Here is a 15538-nt window from a genome sequence, read left to right on the forward strand (position 1 = left end):
CATTTCCTTTTCCCCCTCAAAATATCCAGAATTCCCTTGGATCAACCTTGAACTGTTATCCACCAGGAATAATTAGCAAAGTCGTCTTTTCCCCGTGTCACGACCACTTAACTCGCCTCGTCCCGAAAACGAGATTAATCTGGTCGAAGGGCTGGAAGGGCTGGCGTAGCCAGTCCTTTTCGTCGAGGCGGCGAGAAACTTGCTCCTTCCGGCCGGTCCAATCACGTGCCGCTTTTTCTTCGGAACAAGCTGCTTCCTGAATTCCAAACGCTGACCCCGAAGAATCGACGAAGCCCGTGTGCTCGTCCTTCGTGGCTCGTATATATTCGCGACGGGTATCTGATGACGATAACGCCGCAGAACCGGCAGCCGATCGTTCGATCGACGCCACAGGCTGAATTCCCTTACGTTTTTCCTTTCTCCTTTCCTTTCTTCCCGACGACGAAATTATTTTCAGCCATCCTTTCGTGACGACGTTAAATCAAACTTCCGAGGATCCAGCAGATAACCGTAGGATATTCGAGGACTGGGAGGATGAGTTACGTAATCTGCAATTCGTTTAGAAATTATCGATTACTTTCAGTTTGTTTACTGTTTCAGTGACTCGCGATCATACGTCGAAGGCTAGGAAAATTCTGAATTACGTGAAATTTGTAATTTTGCGGAGTAGGATCATTTTTGAGGAAAATTCCAGCCAATTCTTCTCCTTTCTCTTTATTTTCGCAAATCGCTGTAGTTTCTCTTTCTAAGCGAAAACAAAGCGGCAATGGAGAAGAAGAGTGTTTGTAAATCAGTTAAAATTGCAGAGTATTTTGAGTTTGTGGTCTACGTATGTATTTCAATCGGACGATTATGCATCGAAAAATATAAAGTAACGCGATTAATGTAATTGGAAAAGAAACTTTGAAACATTTCTTCCCTTCCTTTTTTCTTTTCTGTATGTCCTTTAGGTTGATGTTTGAGAGAAATTGGGACAGATTCTCTTTTTCTTTTCCTTTTTTTTTTTTTTTTTTCTGAACGGTGGCAATTGGGTTCCGAGAAGTTTCGGAATGTGGAATCTATGTTAGCTCGAATTCGTTTGTTGTTTGGCGCAAATTTTTGATGGACTGGTCGTGGAAACTCGTTTTGGGGTGCGCGACGGTGTTGATGGAGTTTTGCGACTGATGGAATTTGTCGCCAAGCTTGGTATGTTTTTGTGTAAACTTTCCGCTATACTACGAAATGTGTTATCCCTCTCCATGTACTGATTGCAACGGAATTCTGAATTCCTCTCTTGAAAGATTTTTATCGAAATTACTTTCTAACTCGAAATTTATAAATTATTTTCTAACGTTAATTTAATTTCATTTAATTTGGTTCTGTTTCTATATTAAAAAAATAAACCTCTATCTTTATATGTCAATTTCACACTCTATCCATCAATGTTTCATCGAAACTATGAAATCAGTACACTTGCGATATGATTTTTCTAAAGCTTAAAATTACCACGATGATCCTACGCTAATTGTTCGAAATTATGTTAGAAACAAGCATAATCAATTTCAAAGTGAAGTAAATGATAGAACCGCGAAGTATTTTCTCAGCATCGTCAGAAGTGACAAAGAAAGCATCTGAATCTGTATATCTCGAATTATATAAAAATCTTCAAAAATCATTAAATCATGTTAAAACGATAATTAGTACGAAGCAAGACATTGCAATGTTTGCATATCAATGCAACGTGTTTAGAACAATTTTTTAACTTTACGATCTAATTCCAAGCGACACGACAGCTTGTTCATCGAAATCAAACAATCTGACGAGTGTCGCGGACAAGAATAAGGCGCGAACATCTGCGATCCCTTTGATCGAAAACTTCTCGAACGAAGTTTCGCGATTTTCGAAGGACGACGTCGTTTCTTCGAAAGCAGCAAGTTCGTTAAAAAGTTTCCTATGGAAGGAAATCGGTGGAGGAAGAATCTTCTGCCGCGCTTTGGAAGTCCCGTCGAATTAACTCACGAAATAAATCGAACGAGCGGCATAATCTTTATTACGATCCACGTTACAGTAACAACAATTTGTAAAACTATTTATAATCGTCAACATCGTCGAACATGTCGCGAATATTACAATTTGCTTAATCGACAAGTCCATCTTCACCATTTCGTCTCTTTTTGCAGTAGCTGCAACCATATTTCGAAAATGTTTGATTTGAACAACCGTTCTTGCGTATATTGTTGGTGGAACTGATAAAGCCAGGTCGTAAAATCGGTCAAGAGTCGAAATTTACCAGTTTGGAATCATTGCACGTTCCATCGATTTGTTATACAGTTTTGATTTATGTTTGTCCGCGGAATAATCTTCTATATGTTTGTGCCACCTTTATTCGGGCGGAATTTATCCAAACGTACAGGTGCTTGGTAAATTTAAACTCGATTTTCTCAAAAATGAATGTCTCAAACAGAAAACACTCGTCGTTTCTTCTTGTCTTATTTATGGATTAGTTGTACTATCCGTTTTAGGATGTTCATTCTGTACACGAACACGTACACAGTTAATATATTAAGAGAGTTGTTTCCTTCGAATCTGAGGAAGACACGTCTATTTACAGAGAATTAAAAACAAAAATAAGAAAGAAATTAATATAATTAACGTTTTGCTACGATCATTTGGTAGACTGTTCGCTGTTTGGCTAAAATATCGCCAAAGACTGTCTACCGAATTAAATCAATATCAACAGATAGCAACTTCTCTGTGAAACGCATTCTGTGTCCATAGCAATATGTACATACAACAAAATATACACAAATAATATATTTATTGATGTTCAGTCGCTGCGCGTGTCATGATTGTAATTTCTCACTCATACTCGTTACGAACACACGTAAACCCCCATAACATTCAAAATGGTTCTGTAAAACCCATCATCTACAATGGCTCGTGAAAGTGTTTAAACGCTTATTCTAGAAATCTTTTATGTGCATATTGTATGTGTAATACAAAACATTCTGAACACTGTACAATATATTCATTGAAGATTTCCACAAGTATTCGAATACTACAATGAGCCACTGTATATCAATCAATGCCGCCACTAAATGCTTCAATTTACAACCATGCTACATTAGTTCCACCAACAGTGACAACACACTCTGGAAATGTCCTTAGAAGATCATCACTTAGAACGATTAAATGAGTCTGTCATCCGAGAGGTGCTCCGAGACGGTGCCATTTTGCGCCACTTCAAACTCCTTCTTGACCACACCAACACTCCTGTTCCTCCTTCTAGGAGGTGTAGGAACAACGTTCCTGTTCTCCAGAAGATCATCCAAGCTCCTATTCAATCTGCTCGGCTTCTCTGGCGGAACATCCAGAGAAATGCCTCCTCTGTCGCCTGTACCTCGATCATCGTCTAAACAAGAAACGTTCCTTTTCTCTAGATCCAGTGAATAATCAACAGATTCTTGCTCGTGCCGAGTCTCCATATTCGCCACAGACTCTTCCCAAGAACAAAATGAAACCTTCCTTCCTGAGACTAGTTTTTTCCCTTCTACAATCTGCTTCGCGGGTGCTGGAATTTCAAGGGCATTGGAATTCCTCATCTCTTGATCAACTTTATTTAAATCACTCGTTCTTCCTCCATTTTCATTCGGCGAACTATCCATTTTTCCGTTAAAAGTATCAGAATCCCTCTGAACGTCAAGCTCTAGTTTCTTTACAACTTGTTCGTCGGTAAAGTTTGATCTATTTTCTTCTTTAGACGCTTCCTGAGAATCTTCTTTCTCTAACATGTCTGACAAAGCAGCTTCCAGTTCTGTCAGGCTTGGTGTCATTGAACTTAGGTTGCTTTCTTCTGCAATTTCTTCCTTGAGAACTTTTAACAAAGTCGAGTGATCAGCGTCTAAAATGTCAGATTTGATCTTCGGCTCAGGACTAGGAGGTGGTGTGTTGGTCTTCCAGTCGTCTAGACTTTTCCTCAAATTGTTATGGACGTTTTTAGCCAGCTTGGCATCGAAGAAATCATCCAGCTGCTCTTCCTCCAGCATCTCGCGTGGCAAAGACTCTTCTGAGATGGTCCTGATCAAGTTGGTCGCGTGGCTGTGTAAATCTTTTGCTTCGTAGGTGTTCTCGTTCGGTTCGCTCTCGTTTGACAAGCTCCTGGCGAACGTCATCCTCGATTGACCCGATCGATCGGTCTCTGGCTTCTCTTCCATGGACCCAGTGAGCGTATCTGCTAAGAGGGAGCGCGTTTAACGCGTTAGTCACGTTCGAAGATAGTTGGGTCCTTTCTGCTCAATCATGCTGGTCAAGAGGAATGCTGGGTATGGACGAGTGTGATTCCTGGTTTTGGAATTGTGCTGATTGTTGGGTTTCTTGAGGTTCTCGAAGTAGTGGAGGTAATACAGGAAGTTTAAACTTTGGACTTTCGTCTTTTGATTTCAGATAATTTGTTCGTGTTTCTTCTTTGAGAATTTGATGGATATCGGATGGAATTCTGGATTCGTTCACGGTAATTGGGGTCTTTAGAGGTAGCTTTATTTAGGTTTTGAAATTTAGATGCTTTATTAGGTTTGGAGGTTTAGAGACTTGATTTTCATTCTGAGTTATTATTGGGCTCTTGAAAGATTGGATTTTGAAAACTTTTAGATTGCGGAAGCTAGATTTGCAATTCGGTTTGAAAAGTGACTGACATTTGAAGTTTGAGTATTTCTAGGCTCAAGAAGTCTTTGAAATATGGAATTTTGATTTCTAGATTTAGGTAGATAACTAGATTTTAGAATTCGGATGTGATATTAGGACATTTTTAATTAGAATTTTCATGGAAATGAAAGATTTGGACTTTAAGAGGTAAAACCTTAGACAACTATAAATGTTTCTAAGAGATATTTCTATAAAAAAAATTGATTTTTCATACGGTTCTTAATGACAATGGCTTCGAAATCTTGGAAACTGTGATCTGAAACGTCACGGTTGCGCAACAGCTTAATTTCACGCATTCCACTTGATAGGTTCAACGAGGTTTTAGGATTTACGAGGGGAAGGAACATTGACAGCTTGATATATCGTGCTGAACCGTGCGTCGTATTATTACCAGGGTTATTTCTCAAAGCAGAAAGTAACGAAAGCTCGAAACAGTTTTGTTTCTCGCTTCTATTTACCCAAAGCAGAACGATGTTTCGCCTCGTCCAGGAAAAACGGCTCTTTAGACTCCGACGACTCCCGGACACACGAAACTCTGCAGCTATCCGTAAGCTTCGGTTGATCGAAGTACCTTAAGTGAGATCTATGCAAAAGAAAAAGTGCAAACAAACATTATTCTCGCAAATGTATCACGATTTGTATTATTAAAAACGTGATATCTTTTTCTAATAAAAAAAAAAAATGCCTCGTTTCAATCTTCGATAGACAAACCTGATTGTTGATAACCCGCGTTAAAATTCCATTTTAAAATTTCATTTCTGTGAATTTTTCACTTCGTGCAACAGAATTTAAAACTATTTGTTTACCACTTAAGGTACAATCCTGTGTTAATACGATAAAAACCTTGACAAGTAGACGAGAATTTTAAATGCTTAAATCTAATAGACAAAAATATTGCCTCGGATGTAAACTATCAAGTTTATCCTCGAAACGTGAAAAGATATAAGTTCCATTCTAAGTCCATTCTTGTTCAAACTTGAACAAATTCAACCAATAAAAACATTTGAACCAATCAAAGCAGATTTTAATTACCTTGATAATAATCGCACTCTACAGTGATACATTACAAATATCGTAACAACGCAATAATCATCGCCTGTATAGCTTTAACAACGTCTCGTATAACTACGTCTATATATTTGCAAATCTAGCAAGTTATACTCTAAGTACTAACATATAAACAAACGACTGGAATAGATATAATGTGAGTTTGGAAAGTGGCGAGAGAAGATTATACAATGGTTAAAATGTTAAGACCACGGAATATGGACTTACAACGGTTGGCATCTGGGCACCTCGATTAAACCCACTTAATCCCCGCAGCACCGACCATAGATAATCTCTACCGACCTATTTTGATCCACTTCGATGTACTCCGGCTGGGCGAGCGCTGGGGACGCTGTTTTTCCAAATGCCTCCGGCTTCTCCAAGAAGATCGGAGATCTTGGAACATTCTCCAAAGGGGATCTTCTTTCGTCTTCCCGACCGGCCGAGAAATCAACGACGTCCTCGTCATCCTCGCGAACTCGTTTCTTCTCCTCGTCGTTCAGTTCCGTAATGTCCTGGAAATCCTTCTCTTGTATCTTGTATCTATTTTACAAGGACCCTAACTTCCGGTCGACGATTCTAATGCAACGTTTACAACAAGAAACGTAGATTTCTCTCTTTTTGTTTAACATATAAGATACTTTTTGAGGAAAAGTCTTTAAGTTATTTCGATCTGAAGTTGCTTTTTATGTATACGATTATGCGGCTCGGCAAGATGATGAAGAAATTACACGTTTCAAGAATTCTGCACGCTGTTTCATTTCAAAATTATTACCAAAGTACCATATGATTGTATTGTTCGATTGTTTGTAGTGAAAAGTGGAAAACAAATATTTTGGATGTTTATATGTGGAAGTCGGGCCATTACGATAAATTAAATTAAGGGGTTGTCCTGAATTAGAATGTTCTAAAACAGCCTTTCTTTGTGATTTTTTTAGAAGGGAAAGAAAAAAATGAAGTTATTGAATTTTGGGGTATGATTTTATATATATTTAACGAATACAAAAAAATTTTTTTTGAAGCAAAAAAAAAATTGTAACAGATTTCTAAACCTATTTCATGGGCTGCAGTTTTCAATCGGCGGGAAAGATCCACCTCGTAATTCTTGACCGGAACAAAAAACCAAAAAAGGATTAAATTATTATATGCTTTTCTTCTCGATGAACTAACTTTTGTATTCGTTCAATATATATAAAACCATACCTCAAAATTCAATAACTTCATTTCTTTCTTTCCCTTGTAAAAAAAATCACAAAAAGATGCTGTTTTAGAACATTCTAATTCAGGATACCCCTTTACATTCTACAACATTCATACAATGCTTATACGTAAATATGCGTATACATCGATGATCGATTGAATCGTACTTCGATGGAAAGACGTCGATGACGATTCAGTTCGCAGTTACCCACGTCACCTAGCTCCCAGTCTTCCGGTTTATTTGGATCGTATCTCACAAATTCGTCTGTAACCAGCCCGTTTGTACCACAGTCCAACTTCTCCAACACCTCGTACGGCGTTAGGCTATCGGACCTAGGAATGTAGTCCTCCAATCGTACGCTCGTTTTCTGTGGATTAGAATAAATTTACGCGTTATCCGGCCGAATCGTTGTCACTCTGGGTTTAACCCTTTCGTTGCGGGTACCCACTACCACATAAAGCATGCGATATGGTTAACATAGTGAATCGCGCAGAAGAAGAACGAATGTGTATTCTGCGTCTTGGAATATCACGGAATTCGTTGCCATAAGCAATACATTTCAACGTTGAAGTATTTAGAAGTTGCGTTATTAAGAAGAATAAAACGATGTCTTAACACCATTGTTCTCGTTTTTCTTTAACGCTTGTCATCTCTTGAGACGTCATTTTTCTTCGACGATATATCGGTAACAGACTTGAACCTTATGCGCGTGACTAGTCGATTTAACGTGTCGACTATCTGATGCACATAATCGACTCAACGTACTTCAACTACCTGCTGCTTCTCAGCCAATCTACCAAATCTCACTTGCCTAACTCTGCTGGGTTATTTGATCTACTTAATCTACACAATCAACCCACGTATCTGAACTACTGCCCTACCAAATCTGATCTCCAATTTACCTGACTGACCTGATTCTAACGATTCACGTTATCTAGTGACCTGATCTTCCTAACTTCGCTTAGCTTGCCTTGTAAATTGACGAGATTTCCATCATTTATTCCGCTCGAATATTCAAACGCCGAAAATCCTTTGTGCAAAGCCAAACGATTAAAATTAAAGCCCCCGCAAGCATTCAATCTTTCGGCATCCCCCATACCGAAACAACCAAGAGGTTCGAATTAACATTCGAAACACCTGATCGATCGAAATTTCTCAAAGAGAAGCGCCGAACGAATCGAAACGACATTCAAATTTTCTTTAGGCGCGAGCCTGTGGAAGACAACCGATGGCCGAAAATTCGTAGGGAAAGTTGAGTATACGTACATCTGAAAACGGCGAGAGGAAAGATTCAGCCGGAAGCGACCCGGTGCTGCTTCTGACGGGTCTCCTACACTTGCTCGTTTTGTCCTGCTGTTGTTCGTGGTCGTCGTTTCCCTTCGGTCGATGCCTAGCCACGTCCAACTCGTCGTAATTCGGCAGACTGACGGTGCTGAAGTTCTTGGCCCTCGCGTTACCGCTCGATTTCTCCTGATCCCTCGAGGAATCGTTCGTTCGCTTCTCAATCTCCCTTTTGCTTCTCTTCTCCACACGGTTAGGAGTCGACGAGTCCTTGCTTGTCCGATTCCTTGCGAATTTCTCGTACTCGTCGCTCTCCTTACGCTGATGCTGGCTGCTCTCGAAACTCCTCTTCCCGGAAACCACGTCGCTCGATATTATCCTTCCGGTCCCGTTAACCTGCAGACCCGGAAGATCGGTTCACTCATTAGCATCGATGGAGGAAGAGCATAGATAATGCTGGCGAAAGGTAAGGTAAGGTGTTGCTTTCTTTCAGACTATTTTTTCAACCAAGTTATCGATATACTAAGAACTTTTAGGCAGCTTTTGTACGAGCAGAATTAAAGAACCTAAATAGAGATTTATCTTTTTCCATTAAATATTGTAACGAATGGCATAGTTGGCACTTACTACGTACTATTTTGCATATTTGTCACATCCATTCTATCCTTTTCTTTTGCCAGAATTTCAGACACAAGAAACGCGCAACACGACTAAAGTAAAAATCACGAATCGAAAATATTGGTTGGAAACTAAGTGATTGCGGATTTTGTCAATACCACCTAATGACAAAATCCGCAATCACTTAATTGCCAACCCAATAGAAACGGAACGTTTAAAGGCGATACGTGGAAACTAGAAGAAAATCAAATTTGAAAAAAGACAGCAACGGTAATGAATAAGAATAGCAGGAAAGGAACGCTGATTCTGGAATAACGAAAGAATCCTTCGTCGACTTTATTTCAACAGACTACAATCCTCACCCTTATCCACCTCTTGTGCCCGTAACGAACGGTTGGTTCGATTCGACCCGATTTGTAAATATTTCCTAATGTCGCGTCGATATTTGTTTCACAGATTCCCTTTTGTTTGGTGAATCGCGCGGCCCGTTTTACGCGACGGTAAATATTCTTGTGAATATCGAGTCACGAGGGAATTTCCAATGGAGATTGTCCGGGTGACTCGCCTTGTGTTCGTAAATCTCTTTCGTTCTTCTGCCATCGCGTCCTGCGTCGTCGTAAGACCGATGTTTATCCGTTTTCACCTCCTCTTCCGTCTCCTGCTCGTCTCCGCTGCTTTTCGGTGACCTGACCGATGAGTACAACGGTTCATCGCCGGTTTCTGCTCGTTTTGGACCATTGCACGAATTCTCTGCGATCTCGTCCGGTTTCGGCGGCAGGGGCCTGCCCTTGTTCCGCTTCCGGCGCCTGGGCGGTGGAATCGGCGTGACATCCTTCAGGTTCGAACCTGAATTTTGGGATTTATGACGAATTTTTAGAACATTTTGCGTGTTTGTTTGTACTGAAAGAAATTTATTCGATATCATCAACGTAGAAATAAACAGCAAGCAAACAGAGCTTGGGGCCTTGGGTGGCTACGAAAATGATTCTTAATTAATTTGTAAGGTAACCTAAGGAGATTGAAGAAAAATTTAATGCGATTTATCGATATCCACGTTGATGTATCAAACGCTTGTCGACTTGCCAAAATTTTTAAATTTTAGTTTTGAATGGCACATTAAGATTTCTGAACCAGGATAAGCAGAACGCAGAATTTCTGGCGAATTTTTGTGTAACTGTCGCGAAGTGGAAGAAGACTTTACTTTGTTTAAAAAGTTCCATCATCCTCTGATCTCTCTCCTTCGTTTCTTTTCTTTTCTTTTCTCGTGTAAGATTCGATAAAATAAAATTCGTTTCCACTAAAATTAAACTCATCCTTTACTCCACTAATTGGCAAACTTCCACTATATCTCCTAATGAGAAAACAAAATTCTGATCAATTACATCATTCGTCACTTATAATGAAAATCCAATTGACACTGCAATAATAATAATAACAATATATATATATATATAAACAAGTTACAATACGTCGACAAAAAGGTAAACGCTAAAATTTCAAAAACACAAGGACGTGCTATAATCAACTTGGCTCTATGCAGAAACTATTAAACGGAAGATAGAGCGAGGGAAATGCTGCAGTGGAAATTTCTTGGCAAAAGTGGCAGCCAGGGGATAAACACGTAACAAGGGCCAGATCGAAAGTTTCCAACCTGCCGGCCAAACTCATAGTTTCCAGCCTATTTTTTCCCCTCACTTGGAGCTTAGAAAGCTCGAATGGCGGAGAATTAGGGTTTGGTTGCAAGGGGAGGGATGTTGTCTGCTATAGTTATTTACAAATACGTATACCGATGCAACGAAGGTGTTGCACAAGGGTTCATGATACACGCTGTTTCTATCCTTATCAGCCGGCATGTCGGAACCAGCGTATTCTCGTTAAGGATACGGCTTGCAATACGAGCTAACGATAAATTGCGAGCTTACAGCTGGACGTGGGGGTGGTGGCCGGATAGAGGCTCGTGTCGACGGTTAAATTCGTGAGAGCGGAGCTCGCCCTCGGTGTACTCGGCACTTCGAGGTTCACGTCGACCCAGTCGCTCGGTTGAAAAAGCCTGTCCACGGAATCTATGCTTCTGCCCCTGGTGAGAAGCTCCCTTGGCGGCGAACCAGCGTACCCTATTTCGGAGCTGCAAATAGATCCGAGAGAAACCGCTAAATAATACGCGCCACTGCGAAAGTGTCGTCGTACCTATGGGGATGACGATGAGCGTGAAAATAAAACGTGTATGGGTGGTTGCGAAAGTTTCGCAGTTTCGGATCGTGTTAGGTGTTTGGTATAGTAATTCGCGTTAACGGGGTTTGCACTGCATCTGCCATCTATTTTACGCATTTTACATGTTTTATGTCACCGATGCAGAAAGTGTGTTAAATCGTACGCTAACGTAGCAGAGAACTTTACTTGCAATCTATTGGGTTGGCAACTAAATGATTGCGGATTTTGTCAGTACCATCTAATGACGAAATCCGCAATCACTTAGTTGCCAACTCAATATCTCCGACAGATATTTATCGGTCTAATTAACGGAGCAATTTATACTTTAATTTATGGTGGGGCAATTACGTTTTGAAAAGAAAAATTAAACATTGAAACGGACACTCTGGTGTAATTATTTATGCAGATTCATATGTCCGCGTACACTGACAAATAAATAGAATCGTTAGACACGATAAATGGCAGTTTGCTTGGTCCTCGTAAATACGTTTCTGCACTTATAAATAGCCCACAGATGTATAAACATGCAGAATTTGCATGTTACCGAGAGGATACCGGAAACCAACAAACTGAAACTTTGCTATGTTCGAAACGATAAAACAAGAACTCGTTTCCACCAAAATTCCTCGACATTCTTCAAGACAGATATCGTTGCATATGTATTTGTGAATGATTTTTATTTAACTTAAACTCGATGAACTAAAAAAAAGGGCAGAAAATAGTGTGAAATTAAAAATTTTGGCGGGTTTAAAGGAAAAATGTGTTTTTTAAAAAGAAAAAATAAACTTTAAGGTGCTATAACAATTATTTAAATAAACTTTTTGACGAACTTTTTACTTCATCGAGAAGAAAAATATATAATAATTTAATCCTTTTTTGGTTTTTCATTTCAGTCAAGAATTACCAGGTGGATCTTTCACGCCGATTGAAAACTGCAGCCTATGAAATAGGCTTAGAAATCTGTTATAATTTTTTTTTTACTTTAAAAAGAATTTTTTTGTGTTCGTTAAATATATATAAAACCATACCTCAAAATTCAATAACTTCATCTCTTTCTTTTCCTTCTAAAAAAAATCACAAAGAGACGCTGTTTTAGAATATTCTAATTCAGGGCATCCCCTTAAACATGTTTCCAATCGCCAAATAGGTACAAATTATCGTTCCACTATTATTTGTTTCTTGTTATACTTAAGAATCTATTTGGAATGAATACCAAATAATTTCCATTCTGTAAATTCAGTGTGGCGAATCAAGTGCTGAGAACAACTGTGTTTCCAATTCTTCCTCGTGAAAGTCCTTTCCTCTGAAAAATGCCTCTTGGGAATTCTCGTTCTCTCATTAGCGCGGCTTTTACATTACATTTAAAGGAAGAACAACGGTGCCAACTTGCCTCTTCTCGTCCCTCCATTATATTATCCAGAAACGGTTCGCACAGGGGTCCCGTCACTTCCGCCGCTTGATTCAGCTACAATTTCTGTATTTCGAAAATTTCGGCCTGACCCCGGCGAAATTATTTGGCATCGCTACAACGTGGCTCTATTATACGGTTACTCGCAAATGCATGCCGTGTTTCTTCGTGTCCCCCAAGCCATAACTCTTCCGGGGACGCGAGACGTCGTTGGAATTTCTCTCGGTGCACGCTCCTTCTCGTCCTTTTGTACGAAACTTCCTTTTAACTTCTTCCCGAGGAGGCAAAGAGAGACAGAGACAGAGAGATTGTGACGCGCGAGGACGACTCGAGAATATCGACGAAAATCGTGGAATTCCATCGATTAACGTTTTTGTACACTCAACCCCTCCCCCACCCACCCGTAACCTGTTTCGAATTCCTTTCGTTGGAATGATTCGAGTAGCCGAGTAAAAAGCAAATTCTACCCATTCGAACGTTTCATCTTCGATTTATTCTTCCGTCGCGTTTATAGCCTGTTTTATTCGCGTGCTTTGTATGGACACGCTGTCAAGGGAATGAAAAATATTTTGGGAAAAAATTCCCATACGTCACACATTTTTCATGTTGTATTCTTGCAGGTTTAAGGTATTTGTTTCTTCCTCGTTTCTTCTTCTTTTTTTTTCTTTTTAAGAGAGAGAGAGAGAGAGATTTCAGTTTATTTTACAATTGATTATAAGCTTCGATAGAGCTGTTGTTGGTTTTATGGATTCTGACTGTTACGCATTCTTCCGAGAATAGAAGAGTTTTTGATAACTACTTGTTTTACGACTTTTTCATGTTTCACTTTATTATAGCATTGAATATGCGAATCTCATAAAAGTTGACTTTTATTCATCTATGCAGACAGGAATTTATTGAGCCAGAAGGGGACAAATATTTTTTAATTTTCACCTGCACTGTTTAGAAGTATATTTCTAAATAGAAGCAAATAATAATAGAAATAACGTATATGGCTAGTGGAACAGTGCTTAAGGGGGTATCCTGAATTAGAATGTTCTAAAACAGCGTCTTTTTGAGATTTTTTTTTAAAAAGTTCATCAAAAAGTTTATTTAAATAATTGTTATAGCACCTTAAAGTTTATTTTTCCTTTTAATAAAACACGTCTTTTCCTTAAACCCGCCAAAATTTTTAATTTCACGCTATTTTCTGCCTTTTTTTAGTTCATCGAGAAGAAAAATATATAGTAATTTAATCTTTTTTTGGTTTTTTGTTTCGGTCAAGAATTACGAGGTGGATCTTTCACGCCGATTGAAAACTGCAGCCCATGAAATAGGCCTAAAAATCTGTTATAATTTTTTTTACTTTAAAAAATTTTTTGTATTCGTTAAATATATATAAAACCATACCTCAAAATAACTTCATTTCTTTTTTTCCCTTCTAAAAAAAATCACAAAAAGACGCTGTTTTAGAACATTCCAATTCAGGACATCCCCTTAAATGAAAGAAAACTCGAATTTAGAATGCAGAAATTGCAATTTAAAAGCTGCAGGCTCTTGGAAACGCCATCTTTCGATGTAAATAATGTGTAGAGGATAGTTGGTTTATCAATAACGAGATAACTCGCTGTTGAAAACCGTCATGTATATTTAAAATGATAAATAAATTAATACAGACAATAATCGCTCGTACTAACAGATTCGCTAAAGACAGTGTAAATCTCTAATTAGATCGTTGTTAACTCGTTGATAACTGGTAGATACTGAATTCCTTACTTATACTGATCGGTTTTCAACAGCGAGTTATCTCGTTATTCGAACAAACCAACTATCCTCTACATTGGTGACTCCGACTAAATCCTTGAACACGACTAAATCCTTGACAAATGAAAATTAATTCGGTATTGTAAATATTCGGTGCTGATACCCATCGAAAGACTGAAATTAGACGATTTCTAAGAGACTCGAATATTCTTTCGAATTTTATCAACACGCGATCAAATCCACGCACCCACAAAGCCACACGCACAAATTGAATTTCAGAGAACAGCTTGTCCAACTATCTTCAAACGTCTCTACTTTGTATTTTTTAAATTGTCCATAATGAAACAGTGAAACATAAATTCCTATAATAAAGAATACCACAAAATTTGCATTATCGACCATTCTATTAATTTTCCATGGATCTCTTTCGACGGCAATGGAACGTCATTACAACGATAAGTTTGGCGAAATTTATCGGCTCGAGAACTCGGAAATTGAAAGATTAACAACTCGCACGTTGCCCTCGTTCTACGTATCGCCGATTCGAATAGAAGTCAAACACATTATTTCGCGAGCAACCGGGCGTCGATATCGGATTTTCCATTGGCTGCCTGTTTTCCGCTATTATTAATGCACTTTGCGAGACAATCGTAAAACTATTAAAGCGTGCACCGTTATCGAAGCTTTTGACGCGCACGTACTCCGTTTCATTTGGATTTTTCGCCGAGTACTATCTTACCAGCATTTCTCAAATTCAGCGTCATCTTCACCGGCATTTTCACGCGCTCGCTCTTTTACCCAATGGAAAAATATTAGCGACTATGATAATAGCGATGGAACAAAGAAAAAAGAAAAAGACATAACTTTTGTACTGACTAAAATGCGGATTTTCTATGCAGGTTTCGATATTTTTACAATTAAAGGAACGACGTCTAAGCAGTGATTTTTTCTTATAAGCAGATTATTTCTTATAACGTCGATTCTACTGTATTATAATGAGTGTGTATTATAATGACTGTGTATAATAACTATGTATTATAATGAGTTTTACTTTTACTTCCAACTACTAGAAATTTATTATTCTCAGAAAAGAATAATTTGACAAGAGTCGTATCTGTTTCATTCACTGTGATTTGGTACGTGAGTGGTTTTCATTTTTGTGCCTTTAAATCAAGGATTAAGAATCGCTCATAATACCATATATTTATATTTTCTCTTTTCTTCTGAATCTCTTAATATATATCTTTTTTAAAATATCTCTTTTTTCACTTAAATATTTTATAAGTAATATTTCCCTACGCATATAGTATACGAAGCTTCGTGTACATAAGCCACGATAAATTTTTCAC

General features: G+C 38.6%; 1 protein-coding gene across 6 annotated transcripts in view; it reads right to left on the reverse strand.

The window, feature by feature from the left end:
• Positions 1-2002: 2002 nt before the first annotated feature.
• Positions 2003-15538, reverse strand: part of LOC138185223 (uncharacterized) — a 49097-nt gene continuing 35561 nt past the window's right edge. For 5 of the 6 annotated variants that reach the window (XM_069124065.1, XM_069124056.1, XM_069124047.1 and 2 more), the window contains 7 exons: positions 10750-10952; positions 9393-9673; positions 8195-8605; positions 7095-7295; positions 6031-6242; positions 5139-5263; positions 2003-4213 (listed from right to left, as the gene is read on the reverse strand). In XM_069124065.1, the coding sequence (XP_068980166.1) occupies positions 3168-4213; positions 5139-5263; positions 6031-6242; positions 7095-7295; positions 8195-8605; positions 9393-9673; positions 10750-10952 (2479 nt within the window). In that variant the 3' untranslated portion in view covers positions 2003-3167. The remainder of the gene's footprint in view (positions 4214-5138; positions 5264-6030; positions 6243-7094; positions 7296-8194; positions 8606-9392; positions 9674-10749; positions 10953-15538) is intronic. The other variant, XM_069124039.1, reaches the window with a different exon arrangement.

This window comes from Bombus flavifrons, chromosome 1 (assembly GCF_040668555.2).
Source record: "Bombus flavifrons isolate JBK064 chromosome 1, iyBomFlav1_principal, whole genome shotgun sequence".
Classification (NCBI taxonomy): Eukaryota; Metazoa; Arthropoda; class Insecta; order Hymenoptera; family Apidae; genus Bombus; species Bombus flavifrons.